The sequence below is a fragment of the Carassius gibelio genome, chromosome A24, assembly GCF_023724105.1.
Source record: "Carassius gibelio isolate Cgi1373 ecotype wild population from Czech Republic chromosome A24, carGib1.2-hapl.c, whole genome shotgun sequence".
NCBI lineage: Eukaryota > Metazoa > Chordata > Actinopteri > Cypriniformes > Cyprinidae > Carassius > Carassius gibelio.
Genome location: NC_068394.1, coordinates 9,619,125 through 9,643,673, shown reverse-complemented (window position 1 = coordinate 9,643,673; position 24,549 = coordinate 9,619,125). Strand labels below are relative to the sequence as shown.

Sequence of the window (24,549 nt, the reverse complement as noted above, 5' to 3'; positions counted from 1 at the left end):
TCTGAGGGTGCAAAAATTCTAAATATTGAGAAAATCACCTTTAAATTTGTCAAATGAAGTTCTGAGCTATGCATATTACTAATCAAAAGTTAAGTTTTGATATATTTACGGTAGAAAATTTACAAAATATCTTCATGGAACATGATCTTTACTTAATGTAATCATTTTTGATGAATTTTTTTATCATTAATGTCAACTATAATAATATTATTAAATTATTAATATGAATATTACTTTGTAATATATTAATTCTGAATGTAAAGTTTATATAAAGTAAATTTTCACAATTTGCTTTGGCTTCAGTTTAGCAACAACGTAAAAGCCGATTATTTACTTTTTTAAACAATACTGATTTTATATCTTTATACTACTATATAACAATATATTATAATATAATGTCATGTAATAATGTAAACAAAATGTAATAATAATACAGTTATCACTGCCACAAATCTGCATGAATGACGTCCGTTGGCTTTGTTGCTGCAGATAACTGTCATTGAGAACAACCATTTACTTTGAAGGTGTGGCTCATGAATATTAATGGTTAGTGACTCCATGCTCCTGTAAGATTTGCAAGTGATTATCATCTATTTAATATTCATGAGCTGAGCCTTCTCTAGTATTGTGATTCGAGGAGTGTGATGCAGTAGTTCACCTCTCTTGCAGTCACATGCTTCGTTCCTTTGACGTGGAGCAGGCGCTGAATGTTAAACATGTTGGTCTCCACATGTGTGAATCCCGATCCCGCACCGCCTTTTTTATATCTACAGGAAACAGGAAACGTGTAGACATAATCAAACCATCATGGAATTGGCAGGAGCAAGCCTAAATGTTTTTCTTTCACTCACATGAGGCCATTCTTGAAGTAGCTTTTGAATTTAGCTGATTCACATCCCTGGACCTCCCGGTATTGAACCGGACTGCCGCCGAGATACTTGTCCAGCTGGGTCACATAGATGGCTGCCGCTCCCTGCTCGTCCTGGGACGATGTGTTGCCTATCCAGTAGTGGATGTCAGTAGATTGTGTGGTGCTGTTGCTCACCTGAATCACACAGATCAAAAAAAATCACTACAGATTATAACTGGATAAAGAACAACATTAGAAATTCCATAATGTTAACTTCCTTTATGTTCCAAAGGACAAATGAGTCATTTATTGTCATCTGGAGCAGTTCAGAAGTGTTCAGTTATAGTAAGTCTTTCTAAAAGCACTATTTAAAATGATGCAAGATTTGAATACCAGATTACTTACATTAAGAATAATGTAGCAGTCACCTTCAAAGAAATTTCCATATGCCTGCTCTGGGACTGGGACCATTTTCATTTTCTAAAGAAATACAATATATGTGATAAGAAACATTAAAACTGACTCTTAAAAAGGAGCCTAATGGGAGAAACCCGCAGTGATGTCTTACACTGATGGTCCAGATCTGCAGGCCGGGTTTTCTCTGGATGGTTTTTAACACATCCTGGGCTTCTGTCATTCTGCTAGATTCTGAGAAGCAATCTCAACGCTCAAACTATCTGAATGAAACACAAATCCACAGCATAATGCATCACGGCTGATAATAAAGCTTCAGGTATACTGGATCACATTTTGACGCTGAGAATCATAAATGTACCTGAATTCATGCTTGTATAATAAAAGACAATATGTAGAAATGATTTAATTTTGCAGGAAGATTTTGGATTATATTCAAAACGTAACACTTACTGCATGAACACATTGTATATAACATGATTTGCATATTAGTATGACATGTTTCACTACAGTGTCACCTTTCAGTTTTTAATTAAATGTTATGACAGATTTTTGCAAATGTGAAATATCAAAAAACAGATGGTTTATGAACGGCTGATGAAGAGGATATGTCTAAATGTTGCTTCCTCTAGAGAAACTGTAGCGCCCAGCACCATGGCAACAAATGGATTTCACTTTCAAGAATCTGCTCAGTAAACACAAAAACTACCCAGCAACAGAAATGTGCATCGAAACGCTCTTTTAAAACAGGTCACTATTCACATTACAAATGATTTGGAAATAAACTCAGGAGTCATGTGATGGCCAAAACCTCTTTCAGATTTTTCATCATCTGTGTCCAGCTAACAACTTTGCTTCAGATTCAGAAAATATGATTTAGATGCGTTTATCGGGGCAAATAAGTTGCATAGTGCAAACAAACAACCACTACACATCAGCAACCAGTCCTCTCTTATAAAACTCAGTGCTAACTGAAAGAAACGCTGACCTTTCATAATTACAGTGCAACTGTTGCTAAGAAACTGGGGCACGAGAATATTGACTGAAATATTGTGTTGAAGGTGAAGCATGAAAACACAAATATCTCACAGAACAATCTTAGTAGCATGTAGAAGATAGAATCCAAAATGTAAAAATACATTACTACTAATATTCACCATAAACAAATAATAAAAAAAAGGTATTTAGTGAGAAAATAAACAAAGCACAGCTGTATGCTGGTCATATATCTATGCACTAATAATTAGAAGTCTCATTAGCATTTAATTTCTCGCATGATCGTGTTACATAAATAACATTCATCTGATTGCTCTCTGACAAACAGCTCCTCACTAAAGAAAAAGCACTATCTACTGTACAAGCATTGCATATTTAATAGTTTAGTGTGCTTTATGTCCTGACTGACTGGTTTTCCTGTCTATTGACAAAGCTTTTTAAACAATTGTCAGCACAGGCTTTTCCATAAATCCCAATCAATGACGTGGATCAGTCTCATATTTCCCACTGCGAGTTTAAAGATGAAGGATCTTTTGATGCGTAATGACAAATTTATACATTTCTGCTCCAAATAATATTCTATCTGGAATAGAACTGAGTGGAATTTCCATCAATAAGTTGGTGGTCATTAAGCAAATTTGCTTGTATCGCAAAGAAGTAAAATGTGAATCTCATATACAATTGTACATGGTTTCAAGGAAAAGTCATAATAATAATGCAAAACTTGGTTATCTAACATATCCTGCAAGGACTGTATATGAATAAGTCATAGTTTAAATAAGTTTTATTCTTACCTGTAAGCCTCACACACAGAGATGGCGTAGTAATGTATTAAAGAGTTATGACGAATTTCTATGAGCGTTTTCCTCTCCCTCTGTACATTGTTCATGTGTGCTGATCAGGGAAGGGCTCGTCTCTGTCCAGCCCTACAGGTGAGAACACACCTTGATACCCACACAAGACTTTATATGGAAAAGAACAGGAGCTCCCTTTGACCTTTTATGCACATAAAGCTTTAGAAACAACAATTGTCCAATAAAATCTAAAACTATACACATTTGTCTGTTCTGTAATTCCAAAATGATCCTAAGAGAAAATAAAACAATACATTCGATTAGAATTGGAAGAGTTTTATTTATGGTTTTGCAAAAAGTTGCCTCAAAGGTTCACAGAAGGGGAAGATTATCAATGAATAATAACTATCTATCATATGACTTAGAATATAGTGCATGATTCGTGGACTACTTTAATGAAGCTTCTTACGGAAGCTTGAAAGCACAAGTCCACATTAGCATGAAAAAAGGGACCAGGACATTATTGATATTTTCTAAATTTGTGTTTCACAGAAGAAAGAATGGCATGGGTGATTCCAACTGATGATTCATTTTTTGGGTGAACTAACCTTTCACATGAAGTAGGAATCTCCTTCATCACCACATATTCTCTCAGTTCTATAAAACAAGCTTGTCTGAAGTTGTTGGAGGTCAGAGAGACTCTGGATTCCCCTCACATCAGCTCTGCGTCTCCGTTCGTTCACGCTTCAGACGGGAACGCCACGCAGACACTCAGGAGAGCCAGAGAGAGGAGACAGTGATTAATCTCTTCCTCTCCAGCAGACGGGGAGACGGAGCGAACCAATCCCCTGCGAGACGCTCTTGGACAGATATCAGAGGCTTCCTATGGCAAACGGCCCATCAGCCGCCAACAAATGAAGATAAGTAAGCGGCAAAATGGTGCTTCATTAAGGTTTAGAGGCTTCACCTTAATTGCAGGCCAGAATGCCATTCAGAGGGAGATAGAAAGAGGTGGGCGAACAAACACCCTAACTATTGTGTGCGCAGAACATTACAAGAATAAAAGTGAAAAGCCATTTATAACAAAGAAAGAAAATAAACTTTTCCCCCAGTTTTACTGATTAACAAGATCTTTCTATATTTTCTATATTTATATATATATTTCCACCTGTGTTTATCTAATTTTCTATGTCTGTTAATATATCTAGTCACTATACGTCTTTCTGACTATACATCTCTCTCTATCTATTCATCCATTCATCAGTCTACCTAGCTATTTATATATATATACATCTAACTCTCTACTTCCCTATGTCTTTCTGTCTATCCATCCTTTGTTCCATCTATCAGTCTACCTACCTTATACAGTTTATCTACCTTTCAACAGTATTTATCCATGTATGTCTCTGTCTATACCACTATCCATTTGTCTGTCTTTCTATAGATCTTTCCATCCACAATAGATTCTAATGGGGTCTGTTGAAACAGAATAAGACAGTTTTTCTCTCCTCGATGTCAGGGCATGCAAATTCAAACAATAAAAGGCATTCGAGTCAATGTGAGTTCTGAGGCGTTGTGAATGTTTCTAATGTGAAGAAACTGGTCATGTTTATCCCAATATCATTTAGCAGCCGGTTGTAGTGTTTATGAAGCAACACTTGTCCAATGCAATATGTTGGTGTTAAAGACTTAATTTTACTGAATTTAACACTGCATAATGAGCTCTCTTTAGGATTTTAGAGTATTTTCTTCACTAACAGCATAAAACAGTGTGTAAAGCACACAGACACGCACACACACACACACACACACACACACAAACATTCATAACAATAGCAAAACAAACAGATATGACTCATTTCCAGAGGAGCAACCCAACATAACAGAGCTCATATTCAGCCGTTCCTTTCATTCACCGTTCCAGAGACACCTTAGGCAAACATCTCTCTGACAGCACTCGAATTCAAAATGTAATTTTATACTCACAAACACACAGCGCTGTTTTCATCTCCAAGAAACAAAACACGCAATCCATAACGTTCAAGGTCATGTGATTGACCGGGGTTCTTAATTACCATATTCGGATATTCTGAAGTTAATCGCTGAGATCATGAATTCACAAACAGCACAAATACATCATAAGATGTTTCGTAACCTAACCAAATATTGGTCAGAGAAATGATTCAATGACTAAATCAGTCTGGTTACATTAAGTTACACCAACAAAAATTATTTTACTTATCACTTTTACAGTGTTAACTACAACATAAAATATTAAATATCTGTGAAATAATGTGGAAACCATGCATCTTACCTTTCTCAGAGTCCAAGGTCAACAGATACAATAATTGAACAATGTATAAATGCACAACTGACCGCCACCACATATATTTCCATGGCTCAAAAAAAGAAAATATGTTTTTTCCTATGCTTTAACACCAACAATGAATATTGACAGTCACAGGTGGACTTCTGGTTGTTGCTCTGTGCTTAAAGTTCGTGGTAAATCATGCAGCAAACTAACTGAGTGCTCTGAGTTTGCTCATTAACTATATTTCACACGGCCCACATTTCTGTGCACTCCATTCTTTATACAAATCTTGTTGAGGAGAACCAAGCATATTTAAAATCGTTGTACTGTAAAGGCCCTGCACAATGGACTTTTTGTGTGTAATCTGCTTCCCAGCATCCCTTTGGTACTTACTCAAGTGTAATGTACACGAATACAACAGAAACATGTGAGCCAATCTTTATTATGATTGCATCTTTTATTCCAATAATGATGATTATTAATTTCAGATCCTGACGGATTGCATTGCTGATTAAATGTAGTTGTTTTTTTTGTAACAATATATTGTATTAGTTCAAATCACAGTTGGGTAATAGAGGCAAATGTTTTTTATTTTTTTTAACACAATGCTTATATGCTATATTCTCCAAAGGCATACAAGAACCCAAGAAAATAATGGCATCATCCTTTGTCCAATATTATCATTCAGTCCAATGAAGATTCTTGACGGTCACCAAAAAAGTCTTGAGGAATTTTAAAAGACTCACCGTCCGCTCTTTCAGTTAGTGTATGTTTAAAGGTTTTGAATTGTAAATATGCAGCATACAAAAACTCATTTGTGTGTGTCCCCATAAAAACAGTCAGAAGGCACTTTGTTCGGTACGAGAAAAAAAAAAAAAATCACAGTTGATGGAACTACCAATTACGCCACAGAAAAGACTGCCTGCATAGCCTGAAAAAAAAAAAAAAAAAAAAGACCAAAAAAAGTGTTTTCACGACTGTCCAGAAAAATATCACGTCTTGTTCTTTTTCCTGGTAAACATACTCAAGGATAGTAAACGCTTGTGTTTCTCTTATAAAACAATGCTTGGTTTTCTTCATTCTGCATTAAAAAAACAAACAAAAAAAAAACAGTGTATGTATTTGCTTGCCGAGGAATTATTTTGGCAGTTGGTCATATGAGGGAGAAGGAGAAGTGTTCGTTGGGTGAGTGGTCTCTTCTAGAGGCCAGAGCCGAACAATGGCTCAGCCTGAGATGTTTGGAGAGGGTGTTCGTGTTTGCAAGCCAGTGCTGGACCGTATGCTACCTGGCCCTCAGGCTCTGTAACACACTGTAAACATCTGTCTCTTTGCTCAGGCCTTCAAACAGTGGCAGTAAATCCAGCAGCTCAGTGTCTGTCATGTCATCAAACCACGACTGCACCGGCACCTGTGAACACACCAACACCATTACTAAAACACACTGTTCTCAAGCTAGTAACTTTGCGCTATAAAAATACCATTAGCTTACCTTACCTTTAGATCATGCTATGAAAATTGTCTCTTAATAAGAAATTAAGAAACCCCCTTAAAGGGATAGTTCACCCCAAAATGAAAATTCTTATGACTTTCTTCTTCATAACATGATGAACATACTTTGCAGATTTGAAAATGACATTTAAATCTTTAGCTGAACTACACCTTAAAGAAAAGACATACAGTAAAGACTTTAAAAGTCAGCAAGATTTAAGAGAGAAATTCGAAACGTGTTCAATAACTGATGAATTTTGATTTGTGATCATGATTTGTGGTGGGGGGAAAAACATTTCATTTTCTAAAACAAATAAAATTAAATTGCAATTACATATAAATAAAACTAATAATACATGTAATCGTTGTTTTTCAAAAAAATAATACTTCACTGTAAAATAAAAAGTGTTAAATACAATTAAAATATGAATAATAAATTGTTATTATTGTTCTATTTCACAGTACAACTGTTAAATTACAATGCTAATACTTATGGCACTGTTTGTTGCGTTCACAATAATAAGTGTTATAAGTGACCCAAACTCGGAAACCGAGGTGCTCCGAGACAATGAAAACAGTGAAACAACATAGCTCAGAAGATATTTAATTAAATCCCAGCCTTTGTGATTCGATAATCTCACTTTTTTAGATTCGGATTTTATTATACCCAATCGTGCAGAATTGAGAATAGCTACAGCTATCAGGCTTTAATCAGCACCTTTAGTTCATTAGTTTGAATACAGAATAACAGCTTCTCGTCTAACGGGAGGGATGCAAGCATGTGTAGGAGGGAGGTGACAGCACTGAGGTACAGTGGGATCTGTTTGACTGCAGCTTCCTCCACAGGTCTCTCACAACACACTGAGTCTATAATTGATGAGAAGCTTTGACAAAGGAGTGTAAAGTGCCAGTGGCTGGGTTCTACCTCATTAGTTCCAGATGAGGGAGAGATGAAGACATAAATGCATGCACTGGGAGTCAACATGCATGCAATCTATATTATATATGAATAGTGTATTCTGATGCTGTAATGAAAAATAAATTGCAGGTGTGGCACATAGTGACACATACTGCATTTTCTGGATGGAAGATGTAAGAGGCAGGTGAGTTGTCCACTATGATGACTTTGTTGAGCTCTCTGCCCAGAAGGCTGAGGTCTTTGACGTAGTTCCCCCGGTGGAACACACAGGATTCCCTGAAGAGCCGTGCCCTGAACACGCCCCACCGGTCCAACAGGTCTGCTACAGGGTCAGCATACTGCAAGAGCAAAATAGAGACAAATGCATGGTGACACGAAGGTAGAGGATCCAAAGACAGGCAGAGGTCATACACAAACAGGTAATCCAAAACAAGAGGCTGAGGCAAACTTACTGTTAAATAAACACTTTATGTACCTGACTCAAATCCAGCCCCCTCCCAAAACACATGAAATAATATCATAATATCATATAAAAATATTATTAATAATAACAAATTCATTTGAAATGAATTTAACATATAATATATACTTTATGCATCCAACTCAAATCCATCAAAAAAAAATAAAAAATGAAATGTATAATTTGAATAATTATTACAAACGCATTCATGTAATAGTTATAATAATAATCATAACAATAAAAAAAAGAGTAAATAAGCAATAAATATAAATATTTATGTCTCCAACTCAAGCTCAGCAAACAATAAATAATTAATTCCTTGAATAAATAATTTTTACAAACCGCATTACTGAATGGATTGAAATCTGATTGATTTCCTTCAGCTTTTGAAAAACTGGGATAGTTTGTGATAATATAAGATGACACACTCTTTTGAGAGTTTGCTTTGTTGCTGTTTTGTAAGGAATGCATTTTATATTAATACCAGTAGTGCATAATACATCATCTCATGAACAAGATAAACGATTATCAATGCATGACGAACTTTCTCAGTTGATTTTATTTGTATTCTATAGCTATATATATAAATCACACAGAACGGCAAAATCACTCTAAACAGCATTAAAGCTTTTCTCAACTTTGTCGAGTCACTGGACTCACACACATTGCATTTGCAATGGTAACGTTGCAGCTGTCACTGAAAATGACTTCCTTTGCTATAAACCGAGTCTGTGAAATATTGACTAATTGACCAAATATTGGAAACTACTGACTAGAATAAGAAAGAAAAAGAACGTCAGAAGAATCTTACCTTAGCCAAGCTGGCTGTAAAAAGAACACATTCAAACAGTTCTCCAAGTTTCTGCAGAAACTCATCCACGTGAGGCCTCTTCAGCACATACACCTTCAAACAAACCAAATAAACAGCTATTACTGATAGAAAAACAAACCAGTTCTGACACAAGAGATGCTGACACTGAACTTTCAACAAACCTCTTCGTAGAGTTTCAGTCTTGAACTTGTCGTTCAGTTGCTGCAACCCAGTGCAAGTAACCGAGAACAGGCCAACCCTGATCCACAAAGCCTATCCTGGATTACTTGAACCAGGTACCAGCCACCTCGCAGATGTATTCCAGCAACAAATAAGCCTCTTCGACTCACACACAGGCTTTCTATCAACACAATTCAGACTCCCCTCAAGTGTGTTTACTCTGAGCTTTCGGCTGTGTTCAGAATGGTGACATTTGTTTATTTGGAGTTAGTTACCACGAGCGAGTGCTGCTGACTACATCGCACCCAATGACTCGAGGAGAATGATAAAAAGGAAATGAGATTCAGACTGGGATTTAGCATGAGCCCTTTGGGGCCACTCATATACAGTATGACTTCTTAAGAGATGAAAGGATGGACAAAACTGAATAAAAATATAAAGCCTCAGAGGACACATGTTGGAAATGGTAAGATGTCATTACATATGATGCTTTAATACAGCAGAAAACACTAAGAACAAGCGAGGTCACTAAGTTTTTATAAAACTCCAGGTTCTATTAGTTAAGTTAAGCTTGATGGACTGCATTTGTGGCATAATGTTGACTATCACAAAAAATTATTTCCCTTTTAGTTACTAAAACTTTTTATTTTGTTATTATTATTATTATTATTATTATTATTATTATTTTAACTGTAAATTTAATTTCAGTTTAATTAAAAGTTGCTACTGCATTTTTATGGTAAATTTCTGGGTGCTTTTTTAACCATATATTTTAACAAATAATTTTTGCAGTGTAGTAACCAAAAGTGTTAGCATAATTTGAATGTAAAAAATCACTTAAATAACTAGGTAAAAGTCTAATTTTACAACTTTGTTTCCCAGTGCCCTAAAATAGCTGTAAGAAGATGGTTTAAGCAGCTTTATGGCTCAAAAATTGCACATTGTTTGCAGAAATATTATTGCAACTGCTTAAAAAGAAAAAAAAATTCAAGAATGAAAACAAAGGAAAATAATATTAGTTTTTATTATGCCACAAATGCTGTCGATTAACGTGTATGGAATGCAAAATATCCTTTCATTTAAATTTACGACACAGCTTGTCAAGATTACGTGAAACTGCAGCCCAAAAAACGCAGTCCAATTTCAAAGGGGGCGAGAGCTTTGTTAGTAATTTACCCATGGCTACATTTGAACCTATTTGCACAGTACCTGATGAACTGTTCCATCAATCTCCACAGGGACTATAAAGTCTGCGTTGCTGATGGGCTGCGGGCACAAAACAGGAAATCATGCGTTAGGAGCCGGCTTGAAACCTACTGTAAGTGTGTTACAGCTGAGAGAGCCAGAGGGAGGCATCCACTGCTGCACAGCTACCTGTAGTCAAGACTTTCAATTAGACTTCTTTGAGCTTTATGAGTGCATGAGTGTGCGCATTTGAGCATGTGTGTTTCTGACAGCTGACTGCATGGAGCTAGGAACTGAGACTTGATATGCTTTTAAAGAAAGCGGAGTGCTGGGAGACGATGAAAGAGACTCAACGGGTGGCTACGAGAGAAAAGAGAAAGCGAAAGGGAGATGAGGATGAGGACAGGAGAATCAACTTTGGCTCTATGCACTTTTCAAGGGCTTGTTAAAAACAAGGAAATTCTGAGAAGCTCAGCTCTGACCTGACAGCAGAGAAGAAGGCTCACCCAACAGCTGAAATAAATCCGATTTTAAGAATGTTTTCATATGGAAAATTTGATAAAAATGTGTTAAAATGTTTAGTAATTTAATGTCTGTCTGAATTAAATATTTAATGAAAGGACTAATTTCAGAACAGTTTTCACAGTGAAGTGATTTATACATCAGTTCATAATTTGGCCAGCAGGAGGAGTGTGTGATCTATATGAATAGGAATTGTAACACTGGAATCATTGCAATATATTTATTAGCTAGAATATATATATATGTGTGTGTGTGTGTGTGTTTGTGTGTGTGTGTGTGACCAAACACAACATATAAATTGTAGTTGGAAGGGGTCTTGTATAACCCCATAAAAAAGACAATATGACTGCACATTATCCTAATTTATACAAGGCTTCCAGATAAGAAAACACGTCGACTTTGAGATTGATGTGAGATTAATTTTGTTTTTGTAATAGAATATATTGTAAACACTCGGTCAAGTAATCTTTTTTGTGTAACTGTGAGCATACCTTTCTAATGTGATGTGTGTGTGTGTATGTGGGTGTGTGTTTTGGCGTAAGGATGGGTGTATTTGTGTGTGTATGTGAGGTTGTGAACGCGCACAAAGGCATGCATCCCTCTCTCTGGGCCTCTTTTTCTCAGTCGCCGCCTTTCTCTCTTTTCTGAGCAAAAACAGGAGCTGCCAGGCAGACATTTTAAAGGAGGACAGGCTTAACAAAACACAGTTATTAGTCTTCGAGCAAACACATTCAGTATCTGTCACTGTCGTTCTCTTTTGGGAGTGGGGATGTATCCAGCTTTGGAAGACGTGTATGCATTAAGCAGGATGTGTGTGCATATGTAAATGTGGGGTGATTGTGTGCAATCAGCTGGCCATAGTTGTTTGTCTGACCGTGTGTATGTGTGAGAGAGAGGGAGAGCTAAAACCACGCCTAAAACAAAGATGCAGAGAAGTGGGTCACTGCACTTAGCAGGTGGCTCCCCGAAGCGCTTCTTTCTAGGGACCAGACAAACATGTAATCTCGGAAGAGGATTTCATTCATTTGAGACTTAAAATCCACCCCAACGGCCTCAAAATACTGCCAGTACCTTCTGTTATCATGTCTTAGGTCGCACAAATACATCGTCTGGCCACTCAAAACCACTGTTCAGGACTAAATCTCCTGAAATTGCTCTTATGGAAATAAAAACGAATAACAGACAAATACTGACTATTTCTGATTACTATTTTAAACTACTCCTGTCAGTCTTGAATGAAAGACAGGCATTCATACTCAATATTTTGCCCGCATTCTCCACCATCTTTGATAATTGTGTTTTCTGGGATTTCCTTCTTTGAAAAGAATAGTTATGACACTAAATGCAGCCAAAACAAGTTATCATTGGAGGTAGAATAACTAAGACGCCTACTATATAAAAGGCTGCCTCCATAGGTTTTAAAACAATATTGAACATTACTTGGTGCTCTTCAAAAGGTCATTACTAGCCCCAACGTGCCACTAATCCATTGCTATCTGAAATATCATAATATCAAAATTGTAGTATTTTTAGTGCGTGTGTGTGTGTATTCAGAAGTACCTTGAAGGAGCTGTGCACGAGGGTCTCGTCCAGGTCAATGACCACACAGTTCTTGCTGTAATCATTAATGCTGACCTCAGGCAAGAGGTATTCGGCTGGAGGCTGGAGGAAATACAGAACAGATGGATGTAAGGAGGACAGGAGAGCAAACAAGCAGTTCAATGGAGGATAAAGATGCATGCTTATCATATCAGCCAGACATTCAGAATGATCATCAAAAGCTAAAAGCCCTCCTCCGATGTGATTCTTTTAAAAGGGGGTGATTCTTATCTATATCCATGTTAATTGCACTGGCTTGTATTATGATAAACTGTTTGCACTGAGTGAAAAATGATAGCTAACAGTGTGTGGTTCACTAAATTCCCAACTTAACCTTTACTCCAGTCCAGACACTTTCAAAATGCATTAGAGGGAAGATACTGAAAGCAGTCATTAAGTGTCAGTCAGTCAAAGCAGGAGGATCTGGAAGCAGGCGGTGAGACATTCCCAGCTGTCATCTTAGAAAACACCGGCGGATCTGAGGTTTGATTACAATTACTGTGAGAATGAGAACTCCTGCCAGCATTTGCTCAGCATGGATGCTAGCATTTAGCCGAGCAGGCAGAGGCAGGTGGAGTGTGTTTCAGGATTTGGGTCTCCCCTATCTCCAGCTCAGCGTGAAGGCCTGGCACAGATCAGCAAACCTCTCTGCACGCTCTTCCTCTAGCAGGTGCAGTGTGGGATGATTTGACTTTCTGAGACTGCTGTTGTCCTTAAGTACAGCTTATTGCTATCAGCACTACCAGTCTCCCAGTTAACTTGACCATATGACTCTATAACCAAGCTTAAAGGGATTGTTCACCAAAAAAAATTTAAATTGTATGTTTATTTGCTTACCCCCAGGGCATCCAAGATGTAGGTGACTTTGTTTCTTCAGTAGAACACAAACCGAGATTTTTAACTGAAACCGTTGCGGTCTATCAGTCATATAATGTAAGTGGATGGGAATCACGGCTTAAACATACAATAAAAAATAAAAAAAACATACAAACAAAACCAAATTAAACCCTGCGGCTCGTGACGATATATTGTGTAAAGATCGAGGATACATGAAACATTTTGATGAGATCTGAGCTGTGTGTGAGAAAAATAAAATAAAATCTGCACTGAAGGATTGTGCAGGTCATTGCAAAATGTATTGCTGTAAGTGATAGGATCTTTGTGTAATTAATTCAATTCAAAGGTTTAATAAATTCAATGCCCAAGGTCACTTCTGTCACTGAGGCACAATATGTGGCTGTTTTCCAAGATTATTATTATGTAAAGTGATGAAGAAGCTTAATGCATCACGGAACTAAAGTCAGAAAAGTTTCTCTCAAGAGACAGAGATTTATGCATAAGCATGCAGGCAAAAAAATGTAATAAAACGAAATAAAGATAATACATACACTGGGAATAAGGATGACCTGGACCTGATCACACTGAGAAATAAAACCAGTTAAGTAAGAGAAAAAAGAAAAAAACAAAACAAAACGGGGGGAAGAGAATCATCAAAAAAACAAGCACAACAAACACGACACTGTGAAAGCACAGAAATGACGAACTATTGTACATCATTACAACATGACTAAGACAGACAGACATGCAGACAGAAATCCCATCCTTGTTCACAGCTAAATCCTGCAAGGAATCTCTCCGGAAGAGCCGGAAAACACATGGGTTTCATTTAAATTGTCTGTGGATCTAAAACAGGGCAGCTTAGAACACATGAACATGTAAAACAGCAGGACATTCCTCTGCAGATCGCGAGTCGTTTGCAGGCAAACACTGCGGTAATGCGATCTGATTCAGATCCATTTATAGCTGCCTGTACCTGCTTTGGCAGCACACAGGAGTGTTTGTGGAGCGCTCTGGCTTAAAAGTTTCAGCACGGACAGTGAGGTCACTTCACACGGTACACTGCCCAGAATGTGTGTGTGTGTGTGTGTGTGTTTGGATGAGTGCAAGAGAAAAAAGAACAAGAAAGAGTGAGAAAATACAGACTATTAACTGCAGTCAGACTGGGCTACTCTCAGTCGAATTTGAGACTTTTTCCTCAGGAGAACAATATGAAAACCAGTTGCAAAAGACTCAATTTGATTTTGTTCCCTAGGAGAAACAACCGAGATATTAAAACGATCTCATTTGTGCTTTTTACTTTTCAACAAGGTGACCTGTTTTGCATAATTACTTTATTAACCTGAAAACAGCAGAGATGACGTGCAAATAAACAACACTTTCAGTGGGCACAATGCGTATTCCCCCTTAAGTGTACATAGCCAATGGGAGAAAGAGAGAAAGAAAGAAACAGAAAAGGAAAGAGGGGCTGGAACTATATGGGCAGCAAGTAATCAATCACACAAGACACATACTTTATTGGAATTAGAACCAGTTCAGGAATGTGAGAGAGAGAGAGAGAGAGAGAGTGTGTGTGTATGTGGGTGGAAACTGAAGAATGTGTGTGAGGGAAAGCGGGCCCATCATTTCTAGAACTGGATGGTAAACATCCAGGCGGGTTCACAGAGTTCGGAACAGCTGGAAAACTTTGCGGTGTGGACACGGGAACAGCATGCACAGAGCCTGCATTCGGGCGCAGCTCACAAACAAGAAAAAAACCTCAGCTAAACCGAGAGAAAATGAGCAAAGTTTGCTAATAAACAGACTTTACTCTGAAATGGACCAACATTAGCAATTCAAACGCAGTCAGACTTGAACTCTGCAATTTCATGCATCCATTGCTGAAGATTTTCAAGCTGTTAAAACTGTCTTTAGAGAAATAAATGAGGGCTCACCTTTGGAGGGCTGCTGTTCTCCTCGGCAGGTGGAGGGAGGGAGCAGGTCTTGTTGTTGGTGGCTGGTGGTTCCACATTATAGTCCCGGAAACAGCAGAAGAAGGGACTAAAGATACTTCTGTTCCTGTGTTTCTTTAAACTGCTGTTGGACTGGGAGACTGTGACAGAGAAAAACACACACACCAGACATTGGTCACTGCAAATGGACAAACTGTTCAAAACATCCTGTTCAAAACATCTGGGGCTTTATCTTCCCTTCCCTGTAACTTTAAATCCGTTGGCCTGGCGTACAGCACACATTCACGAAGGAGGTCGTAACGAGTGAAAAAACAACAGTCTGTCGGAGTTTGCTTATTGGGTAACCTGCACAGCTCACATGACTGAACAAGTGTGCAAACAGCTCCGTTTGTGTATTATGGTACACAATACGCGTCTCTATGGGCGACTCAGTCACCTTTACCCCCTATGCTTGTACGCCAGCAGTTCTGTTTTTGCATTTAATGCATACAACAGCACGTCATTGTGCACAGCAATAAGTCTTAAGTACAGTTACACAACCTGATTTAAAAAGCCCTGTAAAAAAATGCAAATGAGACATTGTAAATGCTGAATGTGAGGAAGACATGATTAAGCTGATGGCAGTGGGTCTAAAATTGAGTGTACATGTGCACGAACATTAGCATGACATCAAGGGTTGCAGTAAAATAAAATAAAACAAAAATTACATTAAAAAAACATCCTCTTTACTGTGAAATAACTGTTTGCATGATCCCAAGGTTTGCACAGTCCCAAAATAAAGGAACGGCATTTTTCAACAAAACAAAACAAAACAAAACAAAACAAAAAACCAATAGAATGTCCTCTTTATTGTAAAATAATTCACAGAAGGTTTGCATGATTCCAAAATATGGGACAAACAAAACAAAGCAACTCAAAATTGGGCTGGGCGATGTCAACAAATTTGGCATCAGACGATGTCTACAGTGAAACATCGCGATGGATGTTGACATCGGTTGGGGGGGGGGGGGGGTGTAATAGTATTGTAATTGGAGTTAGAAGCGTGAATCCTTATAAGGGAACTAATGATTCCTACAGCGTGACAAAATACTATAGAACCACTGATCTATAATAGAAATTCATTGTAAATTAATAAGTTATCGTCTATCGACCCAACCCTAACTAAAAAATCTAAACAGCCTTTCCTTTTAAAGTAACCCATCTGCCCCTCTCACAATAACATTCTGGTTGTGTATACATACGTGCATGATATTTTGCCCAGTAACTGCAGGAACTAAACAAACAGTACTATGACATCACTTGGTCACAGAAAAACTGAACGAGTTGATCTAATGAGGCATGCAGGCCAGGTATTGGTATTGGAAGAACAGGTTGCTCCTGACAGCAGCAGATGTTTGGCAAAATAGAAGGGGCAAGTAAAACGTGTAAAATGTGTATTTTATTTTAAAAAATAACTGTTTTGGATAAACTGAGTCACAATAGGCTCAATGATTGATGACTGAGATGTCGGTGTAGATGTGTCTTTCTAGTCATACTACTATATTGTGACCTGCTGCATGTTAAAGTGGCACAGTACAGATAGGGTTTCATGCTATCCAGGTCAGTCGTGAGGGCCAAGTGCTCTCATTGTTGCAGTAACACCTAGTGTTGTCAAAAGACCCGGTTCTTTCGGTACCAAGTCGGTACAAAGTTTTTTTAACTGTCACGGTACCAGGTTTCTTTAGGTACAAAGTACCCAGTCAACCCGGTTCTTGACGCAAACAGTGCTATGATTTCCGTGAAGCAGAAAACGAGGACGGAATCTCAAAATCCAGACATGAAAATTAAACGTACATTTTAATACTTTAATTAATTTGTCAAAGTTGGCATAAATTAATCAAATCAAATCTCCATATGGACCAGTATCTGTATCTGTAAATGTTAAGCCGCAAAAGTTGGTTGAAATATGAATCCTGCATGTTCTGCGCGTCTCTGTGTGAATGAATGAATGAATGAATGGCAGAGACGTGCGGGTTTGTTAACTACCTAGACTGAAGCGCATGACGCTTGCAGTAATGAGGACATAAATACATAAACGACATCACCAGAACTGTTCTGAGTCACTTCACAAGCAATTTACCGTTTCATTTGAGTAAAACCAGTGTCAATGTAAAGGTATTCACAGCAACCCGTCAAAATAAGCTCATTTTTACATAAAGGCATTGTGCTAGAAATATTACTATTATTTAGTAGAATGTATGTGATACTGCTACTACTGCTAAAAAAATTAATAAAACTTATTTTTTTTAAAGAAATAAATCACACAGTATTTCTTCCATGTTTTAATTTTAATAGCAAATCCCCTTTATTTACCAAAAAATAAAATGTGTTTAAATTGTATTTATTAAAAGACAAATGAAATTTGGGTGAAACTTGTTTACTGTTTTTCATAATTATATTACTTGTAGAAAAACTTTAAACTAGGGATGCACCGAAATGAAAATTCTTGGCCGATACCGAAAACCGAAAAAGAGAAAACCAAGGCCAAAAACCGAAACCGAAACACCGAAAGAAATTATGCCAATTATTAGTACCATTGCATTTATTGCTATGACCATGTACTAACTTTACTAAAATTAAGACATTGCAATTGCATAAATTAATATTAAAGTTTCAAAGATAATTACAATTACATAACTTATTTAAAAATAAAAAACATAAAAATACATAATTACAAATGATGCAAATATTTATTAAGCACATTGCAACAATGCACAGTATAAAATAAAATTCTAACCAAAAATTTATCCCACTCATGTGTATATTTAATAATAATGTACAGGCCTACTGGCCTGCAGAAAGGTTTTAAAATGAACAGTTCTCTCATAAAAACAAAGTGCATTTAGGTGAAGTGCATTTGAAATTGTTTTCTCTGTAGGACTAAAAAGTGCATCACTTCTCCAGTATAGGCAAGAGGGTTGTCACTTCTGGGGATGGGGACTTCAGACAGTTAACCATCTAGCTGTTGAGCAGTTGAGCTTGTCATCTGCCTGACATTTGAGAAATATTTGAGAGAGTGTATTTAAATAGGGCCAGGGCATAAATAAACATTTTTATCAAATTAAAGAAGAAATCTAGCAGAAAATCTAGCATAAATATGGCTACAATCTGATATTTTTTATGTATATGTTTGTGTGTGTGTATATATATAGATATAGATATATCTATCTATCTATCTATCTATCTATATCTATATATATATATATATATATATATATATATATATATATATATATATATATATATAGTAGCCTAAGAACAAAATAGCCAACGTATTATTATTATTTGAGACACTTTCTTGCAGAATTTCACTGAACATTAGAGGTGTGCGATACCGCTAGATTTGGTATCGATCCGATACCAAGTAAATACAGGGCCAGTATCGCCGATACCGATACCAATATCGATACTTTTTAATAATTAAGGTGGATGCGTCTTCAACCTAAATCTAAATGAATTTTCATGACTTTTAATTTGTTTTTGTGATTTGCATTTTGTGTTATTAATCAGTACTACGAAAGCTTTTGTTCAGAAACAACTTTTGGTTACTTCTGATTTATTTAAATAAACAAAGTTACAAAATGATTACTTCACAAATATAAAAAATGTAAAAACAAATTCTCTTTTCAAGTAGCATGTTAATAAAAAAATGTTTCTCCTCTTGTGCACTTCTTTTCAGGATTGTTTTCTTAAAGTCACAACGTTTTACTTCACAATTGTAAAACAAATTCTCCTTATACAAAATTCCTGAAGCCGACATCTTCCACTATGGAAAGAGGCTGCAGGTCCTTCACAATCATTTCTGATAGGCGCCTTGTAATATCCACTGCTCTTGGAGAATCAGTTATTGATAAAATAATAAAAAATAATTAATTCTGGTGCACATCTAGGTGAAGTTTAAATATAGAAACTAGTATCCCTTTCACAGCTAACACAAAAAGGGTAGATCGGCCTGAAAATACAGCCATACAGCGCTCTTCTTTCTCTCCGCCTCTGACTGACTGCTGTTAGAAATGCGCGGCTGAGCGGTGCGCGCGCCTGACTGCTGGTGGTAGCGCTAGTGGTGAGTCACGTGACGGTACAACACAGGAGAGGGGGCGGAGAGCAGTGTCGAGCACGAGCAGCACTCTTAGAGCTTGCTCTGCTCTGTGACAGCAGCAGCATTTTGACAAACACGGCCAGGTGGCAAAACGAGAGAAACTGAAACTTAAGTATCGATATTTTCCCGTTGGTATCGATCAATACCGATACCAACGTTGGTATCGATATTATCGATATTAGTATCGATCTGCCCACCTCTACTGAACATATCAGACAACAAGGGTGCATGCCACTCATCTGGTGCAGAGACCAGTCTTTTCTGCGCTCTGATCTGTCTCCTGCACTTGGCGCTTCTCCGTCTCCACGCGGGTTCTCCGCATCCAGCGCGGCCTAGATAATTTCTCGTGCGCGCTGCCTTATTATTTCCGCATCCAAGTAATGGTTTTATAACCAAGGGGCAAGGAACTCGACCGGAAGTTGAAGTCGGGTGGGGGCTGCCATCTTTTAGCAGAACTTCACTTGCGTTAGCATTCCCATTGACTCCCATTCATTTTGGCGTCACTTTGACAGCGAATAACTTTACATCTGAGGCGTTTAAAGACTCTGTTTGTCCATTATTTATCTCTAAAGATACACGACAATGAATAAAGGGCTCCATTACCTTCTATGTTACATTATGGCCCCGTATAAACAGTTTTTGTAAAAAATAGGCTAACGATTGCGTCATAACCACTCGGCTCTCTGTCGCATTACCGTACAGACAGGAGGAGAAGCTCGCAGGCAATTAACTTAATATGGCGTACTGGCATTACATTTTAAAATACTATACAAAATAATTAATCAGAGTACTTACTCCTGCTCACTCACGACAAAGATCTCCCCGCTCAAGCTCGCCGTCTCTGCAAGATTAACGATGGCAGTTTGCACGCACAGCTACTAGAAGATTTATATCTGGCAGACAGGTTGCTGACGTCGTCAAGCTTCGTTTGAGTCTGCGCGTCAGAAACGGAAGTGCTAAAAAACGCTAAAACTGGGCTTCATTTGTCTCAATTGAGTTCCAATGGGGTCGCTGTGTCCATTTCTTTTACTGTCTATGTTTATAACGCGGATCAAGCACATTCGCGATGAAGTGCAGAGGATCCGAAAAGATCTCAGTGAGTGACTAAGACTGTACTTTTCTTTGTTTTTACTTCGTGGTCCGTCTTAATCTCTTTGTTAGGAGACGTTTTAGTGCTGCGAATAAAGCAATACGAAGAGAGAGAATGTTCTCACTGGTGTTAAGTGAATGTCGCGTGGAGCTCGTGGTCTGCACTATGCTGGTGCACGTGCAGGTCGCGGTTTCTGTTTGCGTCATCACAACATTTCGGCGGTGTTGTTTCGGTGATAAAAGTCTATCGGCCGAAAACCGAAAAGGCCATTTTCGGCCGAAAATTTTCGGTGGCCGAAATTTCGGTGCATCCCTACTTTAAACACAATGTTAAATAATTATAAAGAATGGCATTGTTTTTGTTTTTTTTTAGCATATATTGGTGTTTTGATTGGTACCGAAATTGGTACAGAAGGCTGTGTATTTTCACTGGTATCGGTACCGAATACTGAAATTTTGGTACCATGACAACACTAGTAACGTTTATCGTTACTGCACCTTGAAGTGCTAACAATCAACCAATTATATACACTTTCATTAAATCAAGAACTAGTACAGTGCAGTAAAAAAAAAATAGCAGGAAAACATGGCATGTGATTTTTAACAAGTTCAGCCTATTATTGTATTTATATAATTATTCAGGTAATCAGATTTTTTTTTGTCCATGTATGTTAAAGGGGTGGTGAAATGCTATTTCATGCATACTTTCATGCAGAGTTTTTTACACTGTTAAAGAGTTGGATTCCCATGCTAAACATGGACAAAGTTTAAAAAATTAAGTTGTATGTTTGAAGGTTGAAAATTAAGTTGTTTCTGTTCCAAAAATACTCCTTCCGGTTTGTCACAAGTTTCGGAAAGTTTTTTTCGAGTATGGCTCTGTGTGACGTTAGATGGAGTGGAATTTCCTTATATGGGTCCTTAGGGCACTTCTCCCGGAAGAGCGCGCGCTCCTGTATAGCAGAGCACTGAGAGCAGAGGCATTCAGTGATCAGAGCGAGAGTGTCGCGAAATGTCACAAAAGGAGTGTGTTTTTGGTTGCCAGGGCAAGACAACCCTGCACAGATTACCTAAAGAGAAACAGCATTAAGGGACCAGTGGATGGAGTTTATTTTTACAGAGCATCAACGGAGTTGTGTAAGTGTTTGTGTTTGTTCCCTGCATTTCGAAGATGCTTGTTTTACAAACAAGGCCCAGTTTGACGACGGATTTGCACATCGTTTATTTCTTAAGGATGATGCAATCCCAACGAAAAAGGGTCACGATCGTGTGTTGGAACCGAATGCGGTGAGTAAAACTGCTTCAAATATCTCTGTGTTATTAACTTAGCTATCGGCGTGTAAGCACATCAAGTAAACAACATGCGATGTTGTCATCAAACTGAAAGAGTAAAACTGCTTCAAATATCTCTGTGTTGTTAACTTAGCTATCGGCGCGTAAGCACATCAAGTAAACAACATGCGATGTTGTCATCAAACTGCACTTTCCACATGTACAGCTTAAAAAAAACTGGAAACTTAGTCATTTTCCAAAACCGCTAAGCAAATATATACAGTTTCAGCAGTTAAATTTCAGCCTCTGGATCTGATTCTGGATCATAAATATACGCTGAATCTGACTGTTAGCAATGGTTTGTTTTGGTTGGTTTTGTCCTCACGTAATGTCACAGCTTCCAAGCGCTATCAAAGCAAAAGCCTACTGGCGCTCGTGATTCTTTAGCTCCGCCCACACGTCACGCCTACAGACGCTCGTGTTTTTCCGGGAAAAATCGGTACAGAATAACTTTCTCTTATGAATATAATAAAACTAAAGACTTCTTGGAGTTATGAAGGATGCAGTACTACTCTATAGGTACTCAAGATTAACAGGATATTGAGTGAAAATGAGCATTTCACCCCCCCTTTAACTTTGAGGTCTCCTATTGATATGCTTATTGTAAAAGATACAAATATATTTATTGAAATATAAGCATGGACGGTGAAAGAAATTACAATTAAAATAACATCAATAAAATTTCCTTGTACAACACAATCTTCCTGCTTATTTGAATTACATCAACAAGAGAAAAAAAGTACTTATGCTCTTGTGACCTGAGCCATGTAATAGTTGATGTCAAGGCATATTATATAGACGTCCTCCATATTTATCAGATTTTAGGATTATAAAATGAGTGTAGGCTAAATTAGTTTACTTGAATGTGTATTTTATCTAATTATGTGAGGTCTAAAACTTTTTGTGCTATTTATTGTCTTGGCCAGGTACAGGTATCTCTGGTCTAAAAGCTTTTAAATCTCAGCACGTCTAACCTCCTTAAATAAAGGTTAAATAAAAATAAAACCTCTGAGCCAAACAGGTCTCAGTCTCATAATGAAAGAAGCATTAGGATAATAGCTTACAGCATCTGTCTGATTACTGCTATTGGAAAACACATAAGGTCATATCAGACCATGAGGAAATACACTTCCTGTGGCCCAGTACAGCTTGATGAGGTTGACAAGAACTCAGTCCAGCCCAAGTACACTGGTCCTTACGATCATCTCAAAACAACCATCTTTGGCTAGTACCATTATTAACCATGTGCATGACTGTATAACAGGTCACTTGCTTCTGTGAGATGTGAGATATTGTTGGGGCTGAACAGGCGACACATTTGAAATTATTGCTGACCCCTTTATTATAAAGGAACAGTCACACGAGGGGTCTACAACAGAATTTAGGAAAAAACTTCATAAATGGAATTAAATTATATTTATAATTTAATTTATAATTTATAATTAAATAATAAAAATAAATGAATAGATTCTATTCTGGTATTTTGTAAAAAAAAAAATAAAAAAAAAATAAAACATTCACTCAAGGAGAAAGTGTCTATAAACACACTGTAAGATACTTGTGTGAAACTAATTTGAGGGGCGTCTCCAAAGAAAGAGACACAGGCACTAGACCCACTGATTTTCTATCTGACTATAATTACCTGTCAGGTGACAAGCTGAGCTCTGAGGCGTAACGAGATGTAAACGAGCCAAACGATCTTCTACACAGAAACATTACTCAGAGCGTGATTTAAAACATATTTATATAGTATTTTAAAACATAATTGCACTGTTCTCTGACATATTATAATGAGTAACTAAGTCTACTACTGAGGATAACACACGGTACGATCCAATCTCTACGTTCACATTCCCAAAACACCGTTCCTGTGTGATCCCCCCCTCCTGGGCCTCCATTTTGAGACTGTTAGTATTTTCCCACCTTGATCGTCTGCCTTGCACAGCAGTCTAATAATATGCAGGTGAGAAGGACGCTAGAGGGAGGGGAGCAAACAGGAGGTGGGCAGTACAGTATAATGAAGCCTGTGCCCTGTACCAGCACCCTGAACAACCGTCAGTCCAACACAAACAGGGATTTGTCCACATGCACACATACAAATGTACCCATCTAAAAACATGTACTCTGGCTGACCACAGGAATGTGGCCGGAGTCAGTTTGCATGGCGATGCCGTCCCCGCTACAGTGTGAAGAAGTGTTGTGTATTCTATTCAAATTCAACCTCACTCTACAAACTGTGGTTAACAGATGTCTGTATTCATGAATGTCTGACAAAGCAGAGATTAGTGATGCACGATTAATCAACATAAAACTGAAATCACACTAAGGCTTAGTGTAATTTTCAAATTACAAAACATTCTGTACTAGAATAAAATAATATATTATTTTTATATATATGTATATATATATATATATATATATATATATATATGTGTGTGTGTGTGTGTGTGTGTGTGTGTGTGTGTGTGTGTGTGTGTGTGTGTGTGTGTGTGTTAATATTTTGTGTGATATTGTTCATTAATAATCATAATCATAAAAAATATTATATGATTATTTTTATTGGCCACAAACATGGAGCATTTTTATTTTAAGTTTACAAATAAGTATGCTTTTTTGTGCTTTCTTGTTTCCGAAAGCTGATTTTAAAAACTAAATAAAAGAAAGATTAATTTTAT

The 24,549-nt window shown here is 37.4% G+C and overlaps 2 protein-coding genes across 4 annotated transcripts in view; both read right to left on the bottom strand.

The window, feature by feature from the left end:
• LOC127946324 (advillin-like) overlaps positions 1 to 5,547 on the bottom strand; it is a 12,380-nt gene extending 6,833 nt beyond the window's left edge. The window contains exons 1-7 of one of the 3 annotated variants that reach the window (XM_052542819.1): positions 5,369 to 5,547; positions 3,663 to 3,824; positions 3,055 to 3,186; positions 1,419 to 1,527; positions 1,256 to 1,330; positions 852 to 1,045; positions 659 to 767 (exon numbers count right to left, since the gene is read on the bottom strand). In XM_052542819.1, coding sequence (XP_052398779.1) covers positions 659 to 767; positions 852 to 1,045; positions 1,256 to 1,330; positions 1,419 to 1,487 — 447 coding nt within the window. In that variant the 5' untranslated portion in view covers positions 1,488 to 1,527; positions 3,055 to 3,186; positions 3,663 to 3,824; positions 5,369 to 5,547. Of the gene's footprint in view, positions 1 to 658; positions 768 to 851; positions 1,046 to 1,255; positions 1,331 to 1,418; positions 1,528 to 3,054; positions 3,187 to 3,662; positions 5,339 to 5,368 lie in introns of those variants that run through there. The other 2 variants (XM_052542822.1, XM_052542818.1) reach the window with 2 other exon arrangements.
• Positions 5,548 to 5,787: 240 nt separating this feature from the next.
• The window catches only part of LOC127946326 (CTD small phosphatase-like protein), a 35,757-nt gene continuing 16,995 nt past the window's right edge, over positions 5,788 to 24,549 (bottom strand). Inside the window, exons 2-7 of the mRNA XM_052542825.1 lie at positions 15,301 to 15,458; positions 12,491 to 12,592; positions 10,433 to 10,489; positions 9,044 to 9,136; positions 7,925 to 8,110; positions 5,788 to 6,773 (exon numbers count right to left, since the gene is read on the bottom strand). Coding sequence (XP_052398785.1) covers positions 6,648 to 6,773; positions 7,925 to 8,110; positions 9,044 to 9,136; positions 10,433 to 10,489; positions 12,491 to 12,592; positions 15,301 to 15,458 — 722 coding nt within the window. The 3' untranslated portion in view covers positions 5,788 to 6,647. The remainder of the gene's footprint in view (positions 6,774 to 7,924; positions 8,111 to 9,043; positions 9,137 to 10,432; positions 10,490 to 12,490; positions 12,593 to 15,300; positions 15,459 to 24,549) is intronic.